This window comes from Thamnophis sirtalis, unplaced genomic scaffold, assembly GCF_051295495.1.
Source record: "Thamnophis sirtalis isolate CommonGarterSnake01/CBP01778 unplaced genomic scaffold, rThaSir2_p1.2 scaffold_3, whole genome shotgun sequence".
Lineage (NCBI taxonomy): Eukaryota > Metazoa > Chordata > Lepidosauria > Squamata > Natricidae > Thamnophis > Thamnophis sirtalis.
The window spans coordinates 125394871-125411354 of record NW_028261383.1 but is presented as its reverse complement, the minus strand read 5'-3'; the positions used below and the strand labels follow the sequence as shown (position 1 = coordinate 125411354).

At 44.8% G+C, this 16484-nt stretch overlaps 1 protein-coding gene across 4 annotated transcripts in view; it reads right to left on the bottom strand.

Moving 5' to 3' along the window:
* The window catches only part of CASKIN2 (CASK interacting protein 2), a 162456-nt gene that overhangs the window by 3568 nt on the left and 142404 nt on the right, over nt 1-16484 (bottom strand). For all 4 annotated transcript variants that reach the window (XM_087709945.1, XM_087709946.1, XM_087709947.1 and 1 more), the window contains 5 exons: nt 16196-16306; nt 15884-15985; nt 15017-15155; nt 2378-4498; nt 686-1016 (listed from right to left, as the gene is read on the bottom strand). In XM_087709945.1, the coding sequence (XP_087566071.1) occupies nt 686-1016; nt 2378-4498; nt 15017-15155; nt 15884-15985; nt 16196-16306 (2804 nt within the window). The remainder of the gene's footprint in view (nt 1-685; nt 1017-2377; nt 4499-15016; nt 15156-15883; nt 15986-16195; nt 16307-16484) is intronic.

The following is a 16484-nucleotide window of genomic DNA, read 5'->3' as shown; positions in this document are numbered from 1 at the left end:
TCTGGAAATAGATAATAAAGATTTATCATTAATAAAAGGTCATTTATTAGCTGTGTCTTTTATATAAGCTGTGTCTTTTATATACTTTTTCTAGCTCTATCATGCTGATCTATGCCTTTAAATACCGAAGATGACTGTGGCAATATACTTTACAATAAGACTGGCCTAAAGCTGACTTGGAAATTCTGTTAATATAGATTAATGCTATCCATCAATAACAGAGGCTGGAAAAGAGGAACATAACCAGCTGAATTTTTGGCAACAACTTCCAGGCTTGGTATAAGAGATTATCTTCCACCCATATATGCCCAGCTATTGAATAGGTTTTGTTTGCTTTGAAGTCTGAGCAAGAATAGACAGGGTGGTGGTGGTGGTATCACAATTCCTATTGAGAAGAATCAGTGGCCCTTTTACGTTGCTACGTGGTTGCAGTTGGGGAAGATAAATTTGGCGGATGCACCATAGCTTGGGAGAAATGGGAGAGCTATTACAGACAAAATGTGCGTGCAATTTCACACAAATCTACAGCTGAACTTGGAAAAAAATATGCACACATATGGTCCTAATGAATCAGAACGTGATGTCTGCTCCTAAGTGCTCTTTGTAACAAATGGAGCATCTGTATCCTGCATCCTACCTACTCCAGTACCATTCGAAGATGTTTCGTTCAAAGCCTTCTACTCACCTCTCTGCTTTCTCTGCAATGATCTCCTTTTCGGCAGCCTCCAGGTTGGATGCCAAAGATGAACTAGTTTGTTCCAGGCGCTGCTGAGTCTGTATTACACCAGGACACAAGCTTGAAGGCCTTGGTGGGTGGGGCACCCCAAAATTGAAAGCAGGCTTATTGCTGAGACCCGGTTTTATGGGATAGGGACTGGATGTTCCTGACGCCATCTCATGGGCTGCTCTGGAGGGACCTGGGTGGTGGGAGTTTGGCAAGACTTGCTGATAGATTGTTTTGGGTCCTGAAAATACCAGCTTGGTGGAAGCAATGGATGTTGGCATGGCTGTCATGTCTGAAATAGAGAAAAAAAAGCTAGTGCGTAGTGTCCTATCTAATACAGAAGAGTGCAGAGTGTCCCTTGGAGTTCGGGCAATAAGGTGCAGCAATGACAGGTGACCACATTCTCATAGAAAGCAAAGAGTAGCTGAGTCCCCATAGTTCACTAAGCCAAATCCCGTTTTCAAATTGAAGGGTCACCCTCTCTAGACCAGGTGTAGCTTCTATAAAGAAGTGGGCCAGACCAGGACAAAAACTACAGTTAATGTTATATCAGAGGTGGGTTGCTACTGGTTTCGGCGAACTGATAGTGGTATGTTGGCAAGACTTGCTGATAGATGGTTTTGGATCCTGAAAATACCAGCTTGGTGGTTGCCGAACCGGCAGCGACCCAGGCTGGCCACGCCTCCAAACCAATTCCCTGGTCGCCATGGCATGTTTTTTTTTTGGCATTTTTTAATGTTCTGCGCATGCACAGACCTATTTACAGGCAACTGCACAAAGCACACACGCCCCGAACTGGCAGTAACGCCGGCAGCAACACACCCCAGTGTTATATACATTTAAATTTATCAAATGTAAATTAAGTAAAGTTAATAGTGTTTACCAAAAATAATTTCCCCACCAGAGAATAGCAACTTAAGATGATCAAAGGCCCGGAGACCAAAACCTAAGAGCAACGGTTGCAGGATTTGAGCTTGGCTAGTTTCTAGAGAAAATAAGAATTAGAGATGACATGATAGCAATATTCCAATATTTGAGAGGCTGACACAAAGAATAGCAATAGCAATAGCAGTTAGACTTATATACTGCTTCATAGGGCTTTCAGCCCTCTCTAAGCGGTTTACAGAGTCAGCATATTGCCCCCAACAACAATCCGGGTCCTCATTTTACCCACCTCGGAAGGATGGGAGGCTGAGTCAACCCTGAGCCGGTGAGATTTGAACAGCCGAACTGAAGAACTGCAGTCAACTGAAGTAGCTTGCAGTGCTGCATTTAACCACTGCACCACTCAGGGGTTAAATTATTATCCGAAGCACCAGAGGGCAGGACAAGAAACAATGGCTGGAAACTAATCAAAGAGAGAAGCAACCTGAAATTAAGGAGAAACTTCCTAACAGTGAGGACAATTAACCAGTAGAATAGCTGGCTTCCAGAAATCGTGGTGCTTCATCACTGGAGGTTTTTAAGAAGGGACTGGACAACCAGTTGTCTGAAATGGTATAGCTTGGGTTGGACTAGAAGACTCCAAGATCCCTTCCATCTCTATTCTATTTTATTCTTCTTCTAATATTAAACATTTTAGTAGTAATCTTGGCAGTAGCTCTGGAAATTATTGCCCACTTTCCCAATCCAGTGTCAAAGCTCGCAACCTACCTGTTACAGAGGCTGGTATTCTTAACTGGGCTGATCCTCCATGCCGCTCGCTGTGCGATGTCCCTGGACTGGCTGGTTTCAAAGAGACGGGAAGCTTGCTAATTCCCTTCTCCAGGGACAGGATGCTTTTCTCTATCTCAACTATTTGGAATGCCATGTGGTCATCCTCCAATGGGCCTGTGGTAGGGAGCGCTTCCATCATGTGCAGCGAAGGTCCACTGATGCTTACCGCCTGGGCCTGGGCATACTGTGGGGCGGTGGTCATGCCAAATGCCTTCAGTACATTTTGGAGAGGTTCCCTCTCTTTGCACCGGGGCCGCCTCTTGACCGTGTCGGATTCTGTGAGATTGAATTCCAACATTGGGCCTTCTTTTGCTGAATCCTCTTGAGACTCTTTTCCATTGGACTGAGCAGGAGCAGAGTCTGAGTCTGGAGCTGGGGCATCGTTTTTCATCTGCCCCAAAGGCTTTGGTCGCTGTTTGATGGTTAGATTGCCTTCTTCTGCAAAGGGGATGCACTCACTAGAGCTGTTTTGAGAAGAACAAGGGGATTTGGCAGAGTCATCCTTCTCAACTGGACCATCTTCCTCAGTGTCTGATCGGATATCTTCAAGGTTATGCTGCAAAGCCTCCGTCATGGTAACTGCTGATTCACTGAATGTTCGTCTCCTGGGAGTGTTACCTTCCAAGACTTGGCTTCTACCATTCAGGGTATTGGTGTTAACAAGGCCTCCTTGGACTGAATTGTGTAGGCCACCTTTCTTGGTACCTTCCTGACCACAACTAGGGATCTGGGAAGACTGAAGAGGCTGGGCTGGGCTCCCATCATAGATTGGCCTATCAAGCTTAGCAGCTGTGTTTTTCTCCAAGCAAGCTCTGTCATTAGTATTATCCCCATCGTCCTTGGAGAGCGAGGATCCATTCTGTGTCTGTTGGCCTTGTTCAAACTCTGCATCAACTGCTAAAGGGCTGGAGACCGAACTGAGGCGTTTAGGAGGAGGAGGAGGAGGGCCTTTCTTCCGGGCACGGATAGCAAAAGACTGACTGCGCAAGACTTTCGCTTCTGAAGGCGGTTGTGTCCGTGCAACCTGACTGCGCCTGGGTCGCCTGGTTAGGGTAGCGTAAGAACCCACTGAGCTACTGGCTGGTTCTTCCTCATCGGGTTCCCCATCCGACAGTGCATAGCGGTTCAAGCTTTGTGAGCGTTTCTTGTGCTTAAAGCCCTCGCCATTTTGCTGCTCAGGCCTAGGCTTTGGGGGCACCTGAGGTGGCTCTGTAGGGCCACAGTGGGAATGAAGATAGGAGAAAGCTTTCTGGGCAGTTGATTGGAGGGCGGTCCTCTGGACTGACAAATGGGTAGATGGCTTGGCCTGCTCAGGCATAGAAGGTGGAGGAGCCAACTGGGCCTTCAGTGATACATGGGGATACATGAAGACATACGGGGCTGTTCCCTTGCTGGCAGCATGGGGCAATGTGCAGGGGGAGGGGACTGATAGGGGGCTTGATGGCTCTGGTGAAGCACTTGATCTATGAAAGTGATCCATCCCCTCGGGCAGATTTCTCTCCCTTAAGGGACTTCCCACACAACTGCTGGAATAGCCATTGACTCCATCTGGTCCATTGAGCAATGGGATGAATTTCCCATAGTGGTCTGGGTTGGGCCGACCCTGGGTAATGGCGGAATTCTCCACAGGATGGAGCTGGGTGAAAGAATGCCCTCCACTGCTCCCACTGCTCCCTTCGCCACTATCCAAACTCTCCTGCGAATGGCTAGAGGATGTGCTTTGGGACAGCATGTTCTCCTGGGAATGTCCTGATCCTCTAGATCGGGCACCAATGCTCTCTTGGCTCCGTGAAATGCCTTGTGTACTCTTGATGGTCAATGTCCCTTGGCAGCTGTTGGACATGGCTGTCTGGAGCTCATGGCTCAGCTCGCTGTCCTGAAAAGTGGTCATTTTGGGGGTGAGAGGAGAATGACACTCCCCAGTCTCCACGGTCTCAATGGTGACTATTTCCAAGGTACCAGGGATCTTGCGCCTAAGAGTGTTGACTTTAGCCTGGCTCTGACTCTTACAAAGATCTGTCAACCTCTTGACAGCCAGCATGATCTTCTTTTGGTGGCCTGCATGTCACACAAGAAAAACAAACTCAGCATTTGTATGGGAGCCAACAGACTTTTTGGCTTGGAAAGAATTCTAAATATAGGCTAAAATATTAAGCTTTATCTCTATATTTGCAAATTTGTTAGCTTAGGAGGATGAAAATAAATAAACAGTAAATTTGGGATATAGAGCTTCAACAAGACAAAGGTTTCTAGATTGCCCTGTGCAGGGACCATGATAAATATTAGGTCAGCATTTCATTAACATAGCAAATTTAAAACATCAGCAGGCTGTTGGCAGTTCAATATGCTGCTTTTAATGTTTCTATCAAGTAGGTACAAAAAAAAATCCTCTACTCCCTATTTGCCCATACTTCAAAATGAAGTTGAATTTTTCATTATAGATATTTTGACTAATAGTTATTTTAAAGGATCTTTCAGTCACAGAGATTGCATGTTAGATAAATTACCCTTTAGCAGCTGTAACAATGACTCTACCAAGTGAAGCCAAATTCTTTTGTTTCTACATTAGAAGCCATCTGCTATTAGGGTTTAATTTTATATATCTTTGGGTTTTTTCTTGCAAGTATAATTAGCTAGATGTTTGTCATTCATATACAATCTTTTATGCTTCTCGTTATTGAATTAATCCTGGAGAAAATCTATCTGGTTGCTAAGAGGTGATACTAACTTCATGGCACAGAATCAATCAATAGTGAATTAAAGATAAAATTCCTGGTGATATAATTAATATGTCAATGTAGTTTTCCAGCAATGTGCAGTTGGTTTTCCACTGCTTTCTTCAGCAATATTCATTCTCCTATAGCCAACAATCTTGGGATTTCCTGGTTCAGGGCTGTTTAGTTTTTTTATGAGCAACCAAAATTAATACTTGGTTGTGCAGTTAATGTATTGAACCCTAACAGACTTTACTGTTCAATATATAACCTTCTCTCGTTGCCTGAAAGCTTAGTGAACCCTCTGTAGCATTCACTAGGCTCAAGGCTTTTTTCCCCCTGGAGTCTAAAGGGACCTCTCTAAGCAGAGCAGCCTGGAAGAAGCCATTTTAGCTGAGCAGCTAGTAAAATAAGACCCCCTTTTCTGCATCATCTCTTTAAAGGGTCTTTTCCTTAATGCCTCGAGGGTATTAAGTGCATTTACACAAAACAAATGATTCAGCAGTCACCTCCACCTCCACATACATTCATTGCTGAATACCAGCAGTATACAACTTGGAACGAATGGGTTAGCTTTTATTTATCCATTTATATGCCACCTCAACCACTACAATAACTCTACTTTGCCTTTCATCCAGTGGTGGGATTCAACATTTTTTACTATCTGTTCTGTGGGTGTGGCATGGTGAGCATTCCATGGCTTGGTGGGCATGGCAGGGATGGATACTGTGAAATCTCCACTCCCTCCCCACTCCAGGGAAAGGTTACTGCAAAATCCCCATTTCCTGGCAATCAGCTAGGACTCAGGAGGCAGAGAATAGATGGAGGCGGGGGCCAGTCAGAAGTGGTATTTACCGGTTCTCCAAACTACTCAAAATTTCTGCTACCGGTTCTCCAGAACTGGTCAGAACCTGCTGAATACCACCTCTGCTTTCATCTCTTCAGTCCTCATGCATATGTCTCCCCCCCCCTCCTTTTTTTTCTAAAAAAATAACAATTAAAAACAACAACAGTAATAATATTCTTTTGCCCGAGTGGGAAAAACAATGTCAGTGGCCATTTTCTGGTTTCACTTCATTCTTTGCCTCTGTACAACCATGAGCCCGTTAAAACCAGAAAAGCCATAGATATAGAATGCCTAGAGAGGCCCTATTTTGTAGGGATTTCAACAATTATTCAGGCAATGCAGTATCTCTGACTGGAAAGAGTTACTTTAATGGAATTAAATGTCTATGATTACTTGGCAGAGTAAACGAAGCCTTTTTTTCTACTCCTATAACCCAGTTAAGCGTGTTATGTGAGTAGGCCTATGGTATTGTTTTTTTGTTTTTTTAAAATTCATGACTAGAGAATGGGGCTACAGTTCTTGACATTCTATACAAGCCAGTGGGGGAAGCTGAGGAAAGCAGTGGGAAGGGTAAAACTGGAGCAACTGTTTTAGGTGGGTCAGAGGTGGGTCATTTGCTTTTAAAAAGGGGTCCCATCAACAGCTATTTGTCATGTACACCTAATTATGTATACATTTGGCTGTTTGGGGATGAAGCCAGTTGGCATATTTAGGTTATGCTTATGCTCATGGACAAGCAAGGCTGTCTTCACTGAAAACAGGATTCAATTACTCTGGGAATTTGGTGCGGTGCCAAAAATTGCACTAATTCCTGCCTCCGAAGAATAGGGGCAAGCTTTCTCCCCTATTCTTTTTCTTCCTCATTGTAAAATATGGCTTTGGTAAGGAGCCAGCCAAAGGTTGATGGGGTGGCTGAGCTGCCTAACTCATCAAATCAAGTCTTGACAGAAGGCAGGGAAGACAGGTTTACAGGAATGGTTAAATGCTATGGTATCGTGTTCCATGGAGGCATTGCAACCTGTTCTTGTTATAAGGATGGTTTACATCAGTGTTTCTTCAAGTGTAGTCCTAAGACCCCTGGGGGAACCCCAAGCTCCTCTCAAAGGTCCATGAAATCAAAATTAATTACCAGCCTATGTTGAAAATTAATGTAATATTAAAATCCCATCAAGCAATCATTAGTGATAGTGAATGTATCAATTTTAATATGATAAGTGCTGTATTTCCCCCAAAATAGTCTTATTTTCTTTTGACTCCCGAAATAAACGCTTGGCCATATTTTTGAGATGCAGGAGGCAGTGAGCATGGTCACCTCATGGCTGCTGCTGTGTTGCAATATTTTCGGAGAGAGCTTATTTTAGCGCATGGGCTCAAAAGCCTGATTATTTGGGCTTATTATCTGGGGAGGTCTTATTTGGGGGGAAACAGGGTATCAATGAATATAATCCACACAAACAAAAACTCTTTTGGGGTCTTCCATCATTTTTAAAAGTGGGAAAGTATCCTGAGAGAAGAAAGTTTAAGAAGCACTGAACTAGGTGTAACAGTTCTGAGACATGCCTTGAACTCAGCTTCGATGAAACAGGAGAAGGCAGTTTCCTAGACCAAGGTAGAAAAGATGAAACATGGCCGCTTCGACAGAAGGAAGAATGAGCAGGAAGCTTTCCTATAAGCACGACAATCAGTCCCTGAGGGAATAAACACCTAAGCATTTTTCTGCTGGTCCATGTCTGTGTCCTTCACAATTAATGCTCCGTATTGATCAGGTGAAATTTTAATTTTTTGTATTGATCGATTTTAAGGATTGGGATGTTAGGGTATCTAAACTTATTTATTGCAAATTACTTCCAGCTCCTCCAGGAGGAAGAAGGTTAATGTCAGCTGCGACTTCATTTAGTAATCAGGAAAGAAACCACTCAACTCCATTTGTTTGAAATTAAGTGTACTTTTATTAATTATAAACAAACAGTAGCAAAGCTAAGCTGAATCTGGTTAATTAGATGCGAAAGCGAATAATATCATGTATAATTCAATCCCCTCCCCTTGGCACCCCAGTCCATAGTCCAATTATAATGCACCCAACTGTCAGGTGGGAGATAACTTCAAAAGTCATCACCAGGATGGAATGCTGGACAGTTAACCTTGGCAGGAAACTCTCTTCCTCCACATGCGCAGTAAGATGGTCAGGTCAGCATCTAGAATCTTCCTCCAGCACATCATGATTCCCCTCCCAAATACCATGCCCCCCCTCCCCGTTTCAATGGCAGCCGAAGCACAACAAAGCAGAGGCTGACATCCGGCCCTCCTCCAGAAAAGGGCGGTCAGACCTCCAGAAACGAAAATAATACAAACAAACATACAAACAATAATACATTAAAGGAGGAAAGGGGGGAAAAAAAGAAAAGGAAAATTAGGAGATTGTCCAAAATCAGGGCTTGTCAGGATAAGCAGAGTAGAACTTGCGGAGCAGATGAGGCGCTCAAACATGGGACCCATCAACCCATTCAGTGTGAGAAGGGGGAAAATGCTTCCAAGCCACCAGGTACTGGACACGGTTTTGCCGTCTACGAGAGTCCAAAATTTCACGGACTTCAAAATGTTGCTCACCCCCAATCAAAAGCGGAGTGGGTGGAGGAGGGAGAGGTGGTCTCAAAGAAGAAGTGCAGACAGGCTTCGGGAGGTTAACATGAAAAACAGGGTAAACCCGGTTGAGATGCTTAGGCAACTGGAGCCAGACAGAAACAGGGTTGATGATCTTGACAATGGGAAACGTATTTGGGCCCCAATTTCTTCAACTTTTGGGGAGTTTGAAGAAATCTAGTGGACAAATAAACTTGATCACCAACTTTGTATTCATAGGGTTTAGTCCGTTTTTTATCAGCCTGTTTCTTATGAGTGCGGTGCGCAGCATCTAGAGTTTGGAGAGCTAAAGGCCAAATGTCCCGAAGGCGATCACTCCACTCGGACAGCGATGACACTTGGGGTTGCTCACGAGGAATCTCAGGAATGGGCACAAAATCCTGGCCAAACAGCATACGAAAAGGGGTAAAACCAGTGCTGCTGTGCACGGAATTATTGTAAGCCACCTCAGCATGAGGCAACAAATCCACCCAATCATCCTGTTGGTAGTTGATGAAACAACGTAAATATTGTTCTAGTACAGAATTAGTTCTCTCATAAGCCCCATTAGTCTGAGGGTGGTGGGAGGAGGTGAACCCCTGGGCGGAGCCAATCCACTTCAGAAACTCTTTCCAGAAGAGGGAGGTGAACTGAACACCCCTGTCCAAAATGATGTGGTCAGGCACCCCATGCAAGCGGTAAATATGGGAGATGAACATCTTAGCAAGAGATTTAGCAGAGGGAATAGCAGTAGCAGTAGACTTATATACCGCTTCATAGGCCTTTCAGGCCTCTCTAAGCGGTTTACAGAGAGTCAGCATATTGCCCCCAACAATCTGGGTCCTCATTTTACCCACCTCGGAAGGATGGAAGGCTGAGTCAACCCTGAGCCGGTGAGATTTGAACCGCTGACCTGCTGATCTAGCAGTAGCCTGCAGTGCTGCATTTAACCACTGCGCCACCTTGGCTCTTCGTGGCTCGAATCTTGGAGCAAGGGATGAAATGGAACTGTTTGGAGAACAAGTCGGTAACAACCCAGATAACAGTGTGTCCCTGACTCTCAGGAAGTTCGACAATGAAATCCATGGAGACCTCCTTCCATGGGGCCACTGGGCGAGCCACCACCTGGAGTAACCCCTGGGGCTTGCCCGGAGGGTGTTTAGCAACAGCACAAACAGGACAAGTGGCAACATATTTCTCAATGTCCTTTTTCAAAAAAGGCCACCAAAATTGCCACTTGACGAGGTGGAGAGTCTTGACGAATCCAAAATGCCCTGCCATCCGGGAGTCATGAGCCCGTTGAAGAACAATGGTTCTAAGGGACACAGGAACGTATAACTTCGTCCCAATCCAAGGCAACTCATCTCTCATAGTGCATTCATTCATGTGCTGTCGGAACCAGTCATCTCCAGTAAGGGCCTTTTTTAAGTTAGAAAGAAAGTCCTGAGTGACCTCTACCTTAGAAGTTGCTTGACTTCTAGTAACAACAGGAGCAGCGAGGCTCGTCGTGGGAATGACAGGCTGGACCACACTGAGCTTAGAACAGTTGTATTGAGGAAGTCTGGATAAAGCATCAGCCATAAAATGTTTCCCACCTGGAATGTATTTCAAGGTAAAATTAAATCTATTGAAATGCTGAGCCCAGCACATCTGCTTAGGAGAAAGTTTTCTGGGCGTTCTCAAAGCTTCCAAATTTTTATGGTCAGTCCATACCTCGAAAGGGTGTTTGGCGCCCTCCAGAAAATGGCGCCATGTGGCCAAAGCCCAGCGAACAGCAAAGGCTTTTTTCTCCCAAATGGCCCAACGTCTCTCCGTGTCGGTTAGTTTGCGAGATGTGTAAGCGCAGGGTTGTAATTTTCCTTGGCTATTAGCTTGAAGTAAGACAGCTCCCACAGCCACGTCACTGGTGTCAGCTTGGACCACAAAAGGTGCGTCCATGTCCGGGTCGTTGAGGACTGGTTCTTCCGCAAAAAGCCGCTTTAACTTCTCGAAAGCAGCTTGGCAGTCCATAGTCCAATCTAGCGGCTTGCTAGGTTTGGGTTTCACCCCACCTTTAGACTTAAGGAGGTTAGTTATTGGGAGAGCTATCTTAGCAAAGGAGGGAATAAATTGACGATAGAAATTAGCAAAACCCCAAAACTTCTGCAATTGCTTGCGTGTACAAGGGGCCTCCCACTCAGTGACCACCTTGACCTTAGCGGGGTCCATTTCAATACCCTTGTGGGAGATGCGATAGCCCAGGTAATCAACCTTCTCCTGATGGAATTCACACTTGGATGATTTGGTGTAGAGTTCAGCTGCCCGGAGTTTCTTCAGCACTGTACGAACCAGCTTCACATGTTCTTCACATGTTTCCATGTAAATAAGGATATCATCTAAATAGACGATAACGCCTTTGTAAAGATGGTCATGTAAAACCTCATTAATTAGCTGCAGGAAGACCGCTAGCGCCCCCTGTAGGCCAAACGGCATTACACGAAATTGGAAACGACCAATGGGACAGTTGAAAGCAGTTTTCCATTCGTCCCCCTCTTTAATTCTGACTCTATAATACGCTTCTCTTAAGTCCAACTTAGTGAAAATACGGCCCCTCCCCAGTTGGGCCATCATGTTCTTCATCAGTGGCAATGGGTAGAGGTTCTGAGCTGAGATTGCGTTCAAATTTTTGAAGTTCACACAAAATCTGAGGGAGCCATCTTTCTTTTCTCTGAACAATATGGGAGCTGCTACCTTGGGTCTTGCTGGCTCAATGAAACCCCTTTCCAAGTTCTTATTAATGAATTTCCTCATTTCCTCCATTTCTCTAGGGGACATTGACTATATTTGGGGCTTTGGAAGCTTTACTCCAGGTAAAATATCAATGGTGCAATCTGTGGGTCTGGGGGGGGGAGGGTAATTTATCAGAAGATTTCTCACTAAAAACATCCTTGAGGTCCCAATATTCCTTTGGAATTCTTTCCTCTCCCTCAATTCTCTCCTGCCCCCTGGCTGCCAATGTGGGGGTATTAGTCTGGAGTTTCAACTTTCTCCTCAGGGGTGTGTGTTTGTGCTAATTCGTAACCAACCCTCTCTCCAGTTAATGCGTGGGTTCCATCTACAGAGCCAGGGGAGTCCCAAAATAAGGGGCCGGTCCATCCCAGGCGCCACAATAAAAGTTATTAATTCTTGGTGGGTACCCATCCTCATTTCAATGGGTTCTGTGGAAAAATGAGCAGGGCTGCCTCCTGCAATTTGGCAAAAAACAATAGGGGTTTTCAAAGTCCTTAATTTCAAGCCCAGTTTCTCCACCATTTCAGGGCTTACCATGCATCGGGAACACCCAGAACCTAACAGAGCTAAAAGTTTCTCTGTTGCACCACAAGAGGGTACCCTAAGCTCAATTGGGATAAGCATAGGGCCAGCTCGGGAACTTACCCAGCGATGAGAATTTTCATCATCAGATTCATCAGACGAGCTGGGGCTTACGCCTCCCTCCTCCTCTGGCTCGAAGCGTCGGGTAACATTCTCAGCAGCGAAAGCAGCTTCCCTCCTCTTGCTTGGAGTTCTCTCCAGTTTCCCCTCCCTCTGGGGGATGGGGTGGTGGTGGAGCAGGTGGAGCCAATTTGACGCGGCAATTCACAGCACGATGCCCCTCCTTTCCACAACGGAAACAAGTGAAAGGCTTGGCTTTGCCTGCAAAACCTCTCCTGCCCTCACTCCTGGGGTGGGGCGGGGGGTTTAGGAAGTGCTGGGGGGGATTTCTCAACATCTCCCTCTCTCATGCAACGAAGCCTGGCTAAATCCAATTCCACGTCTGCTGCGTTTTCATACCAAACTGCTAAACGACGGGGAAGGCGTCTGTTTATGCATTGCTGGTAAACATCCTTATCCAAGCCATCAGCGAACTGATCCAGCAAGGCCTCTTCCGACCATCCCCTCATATAGGCTGATAATTCCTGAAATTCTTGCACATAATCCGGCAGAGTTTTCTTTCCCTGTTTAAGAGCCGTAAATTTCAGCCGAGCGCGACGCTCGGTCAAAGGGTCATCGAACCTTCTTCTCATAACTGCCATAAATTCATCAAAATTCCTCAGGAGAGGGGAATTGCATTTATGTAGCCCGACCATCCATTTGGCTGCTTTCTTCTCCAAGGCCATTAACACCATTCTTACTTTAGTTGCATCTGTCTCTAATTCAGGTCCATATATTTCCATATAATTCTAGACCTGAATAATAAACAACCCAAGGCTTTTGGGGTCTCCATCATATTTTACGCTTATTTTACGCTTGCCATCCGGCGTCGCCTGGGGCACCCCCCTGCTCTTTGAATGTCTCTAGCCACAGGGGGGGAGGCTGGTTCTGGGTTTTCTTGCGCACAACCCCCCTCGGCCCCTCCACTTTCCCTTAAGCTATGCATTGAGTACCTTTTCTCCAACTCCTCTGTTGGCTCTCTTTCCACTGCTCTCTCTCGAATTTGACGTTCAGTCCATGCCTCTTCGAGGAGCCTCATGGCATGGGAGATTTTGTAGTCTTCTTCTCCAGTGCCACTCCAATCAGCCGCTGGTTTTTTCTTTGGCCTCCTTCTTGTGACTCCAGCTTGTAATTCATCTGGGATGGACGGCAGGTTCTTCCACTCTCAGTTCAGCCAGTCTTTCTGTTAGAGATGGTCCCACCGCTGCCCCCTCTTCTTCCTCCTGGTTGCTTTCATGCAAAGACATTTCTTTTCTTCTTGTGAGGGCACCCCCCTCGGTAGTTGTTTGCTCCGGGATGGGTGCGATTGAGATTCAGCTTATTGTCAGCTGTAACTTCATTTAGTAATCAGGAAAGAAACCACTCAACTCCATTTGTTTGAAATTAAGTGTACTTTTACTAATTATAAACGAACAGTAGCAAAGCTAAGCTGAATCTGGTTAATTAGGCACGAAAGCGAATAATATCATGTATAATTCAATCCCCTCCCCTTGGCACCCCAGTCCATAGTCCAATTATAATGCACCCCAACTGTCAGGTGGGAGATAACTTCAAAAGTCATCACCAGGATGGAATGCTGGACAGTTAACCTTGGCGGGAAACTCCCTTTCTCCACATGCGCAGTAAGATGGTCAGGTCAGCGTCTAGAATATTCCTCCAGCACATCATGATTCCCCTCCCAAATACCATGCCCCCCTCCCCGTTTCAATGGCAGTCAAAGCAGCAACAAAGCAGAGGCTGACAGCTAAGAAATGAGCTAATTAACAAAATAATTGCTGTCTGAGGTGCTAATCAGGATGCGGAATTTGCTTTGATGCTTCCAATTGTTGATGTCCAGTTACACCATCCCATCCCTTAGAGCTGTCACAACTGTGCGGGGGGGTGGGATGTTTGCAAGGGGGGGCGCGTGTGCATGCATGGGGGGGGCGTGGGGCATGGGCCACACACTTTATATTTTGGGGGTTCTGGCATGCATGCGCTTTGGTCATGCGGTCCAGAAAAAGTTAGCCACCACTGGTCTAGGAGGCTGTCTCCTTTTTGCGACTGTCCTTGGCAAGCTTTGCTGAGTCTGTCACTGTGCAAAAATGAAGACTGCATCCTGGGCTAGGTCCAATGTTCTCCCCCAGCTACATATTACAAAATGAATTGGAGTCAGCCAACAAAATTTGGGGAAACTGTCAATCTATTTGAATAAGGAAACACTTTTCTTAGGATTCCATGGAATCTCTGGAGTAAGTTTAAATCAAATAGGTTTTGGAGTGTAAAAGCTTTTGTGAAGTGCTGCATTATTCTTAGTTGGTTATTAACTTTTTATGACTATCCTTCTTGGATTTACTTTAGGCCAAAAAGCTGGTAAACTGACACCATCAATACTTTAGATTTCAACTCCCTTTATGCCAAGTTAGTTACCAAAGGCTGGGAGCCCTGGTGGTGCAGTGGTTAGAATGCAGTATTGCAGGCTAATTTGGCCCACATCCTGGAGTTTGATCCTGACCAGCACAAGGTTGACTCAGCCTTCCATCCTTCTGTGCTTGATCAAATGAGGACCTGGATTGTTGGGGGCAATAGGCTGACATGTGTAAATTGCTCAGAGAATGCTGTAAAGCACAATGGAGTGGTATATAAGTCTAAGTGTCTAAGTACTATTGTTATTTATAATTGCTAATACATTTTCTAAGGTTCTTATCCTTGCCTGTAAGTACCACAGTCACCATAATACTCTTCTAATGGATAGCCAACTATACAGACTGACTAGATTCTCCATTCCAAGTCAATTAAAAAGTTCTGAGCGATGAATCACTGAAACACGATCAAGCTGAGGTGCGGTGAATATTATGTTATGGATCCAATTTCCCCACCCTTACAAGAACAGTCTTGTTAGTTACATACGACCAGAAGTTCCCAAAGCCCCGGTGGTTTTGCTTTTGGCTTTTGATTTCTTCTCACCAAGTTTGTTGATGCCAATCTCTTGCAAATCCTCCCAAGTCAGATCGGTCACAATGTTGATGGAGTCATAACCGTTGCTCACCAGCTTTTTGTGGTACTGTGGTAGACCAATAGCACTCAACCATTCCATCAAGTCATCCTAGAAAATAATACAATCACACTGAGTTTCATTAGAAATCTCTCTGTTTCTCTCCAAGCCTATGCAACTTGGGAGAGTTAGGAAACTGAATGGATCCTAGAAAATACATATGTCAGATCAGGTTTTCGGTTAGAATGCCTGCATTCCCTTGCCACTTTTTATGCTTACTGGAAGGCACCGTGAAGGATATCTTCCATGGATACAAACTAAGCAGGAGAAGCAAAAAAAAAAAAAAGCAGTCTTCAAAATGCCACCATCTTTATATATAGCTCAAAACATTCACTCAAACCATCAATTTATCAGAATAAGCAGCTTATTGGGTTTGCATTTGCAAATACTCTATGATATCTCCATGAAAAGGATGCAGCACTCTGGGGAAAGGAATGGGAATAGAACAATGTTGTAGATGCAACCTCATTGTATGCAGAAATGGTCAACCAGTGGTGGGGTTCAAATAATTTAACACCTGGTTCTCTGCCCTAATGATTTCTTCCAACAACCAGTTCACCAAACTGCTCAGAAAGTTAAGAACCTGTTCTCTTGAAGTGGTGCGAACTGGCTGAATCCTACCACTGTGGTCAACGATATGATAGCATTAAATAATGATTAGATTATAATATGCCTCACAGAGATTCTATAGTGTTTTTTGGGGTCTGGGAGTGTTTGCTTTCAGATAGGATATAGTTGATCACAGGCTTCTTGTAGATCTTGGTAGGTGCCATACTCACAGGAATATAATTTGGGAGCCATTCAGCAATGCTTAGCTGTCCAATCTCTGTCGAAATCTTCTTCCTGTGGCCTGGTTTGGTTACCCCAATTGCTGTGAGATCCTGGAACAAAAGAGCCCAGGTACATATCTACCACAAACCAAATGCATGGAATATAATCTACAATGGAGAACTAAGCATCTATGCAATGTGTGTACAGCAGTGTCTCTTTTGGGAAGATGGAGAGGTTCTTATACACCCCAAATAATAATTGCATGGAGAAACTAAAAGACACTTTCCCACCTTTGCCTGGTCTTCTAATTTATTTTTTACCTCTGGAGTCATGCGGCTGATTGTTGGCACATCATAACCTGCATTCAGGAAGTTGGCTGTATAACACTCCAGCTGGAAATTGCTTAGCCAATTGTAAATGGCTGCAGCATCCTGCAAAAAAAGAGAAAAGAAAAGTCCCTTTTGAAAAAAGACCACAATGATCTTTATATCCCTATTGCCCTTTGGTTATTTTACCAAAATATTAATAGTGTGCTTGAGCATGTGTATTAAAACAAAACAAAACAAGAACAGTCAAGCAGCAAGGCCACCTATCTCCAAATGGGTAAGG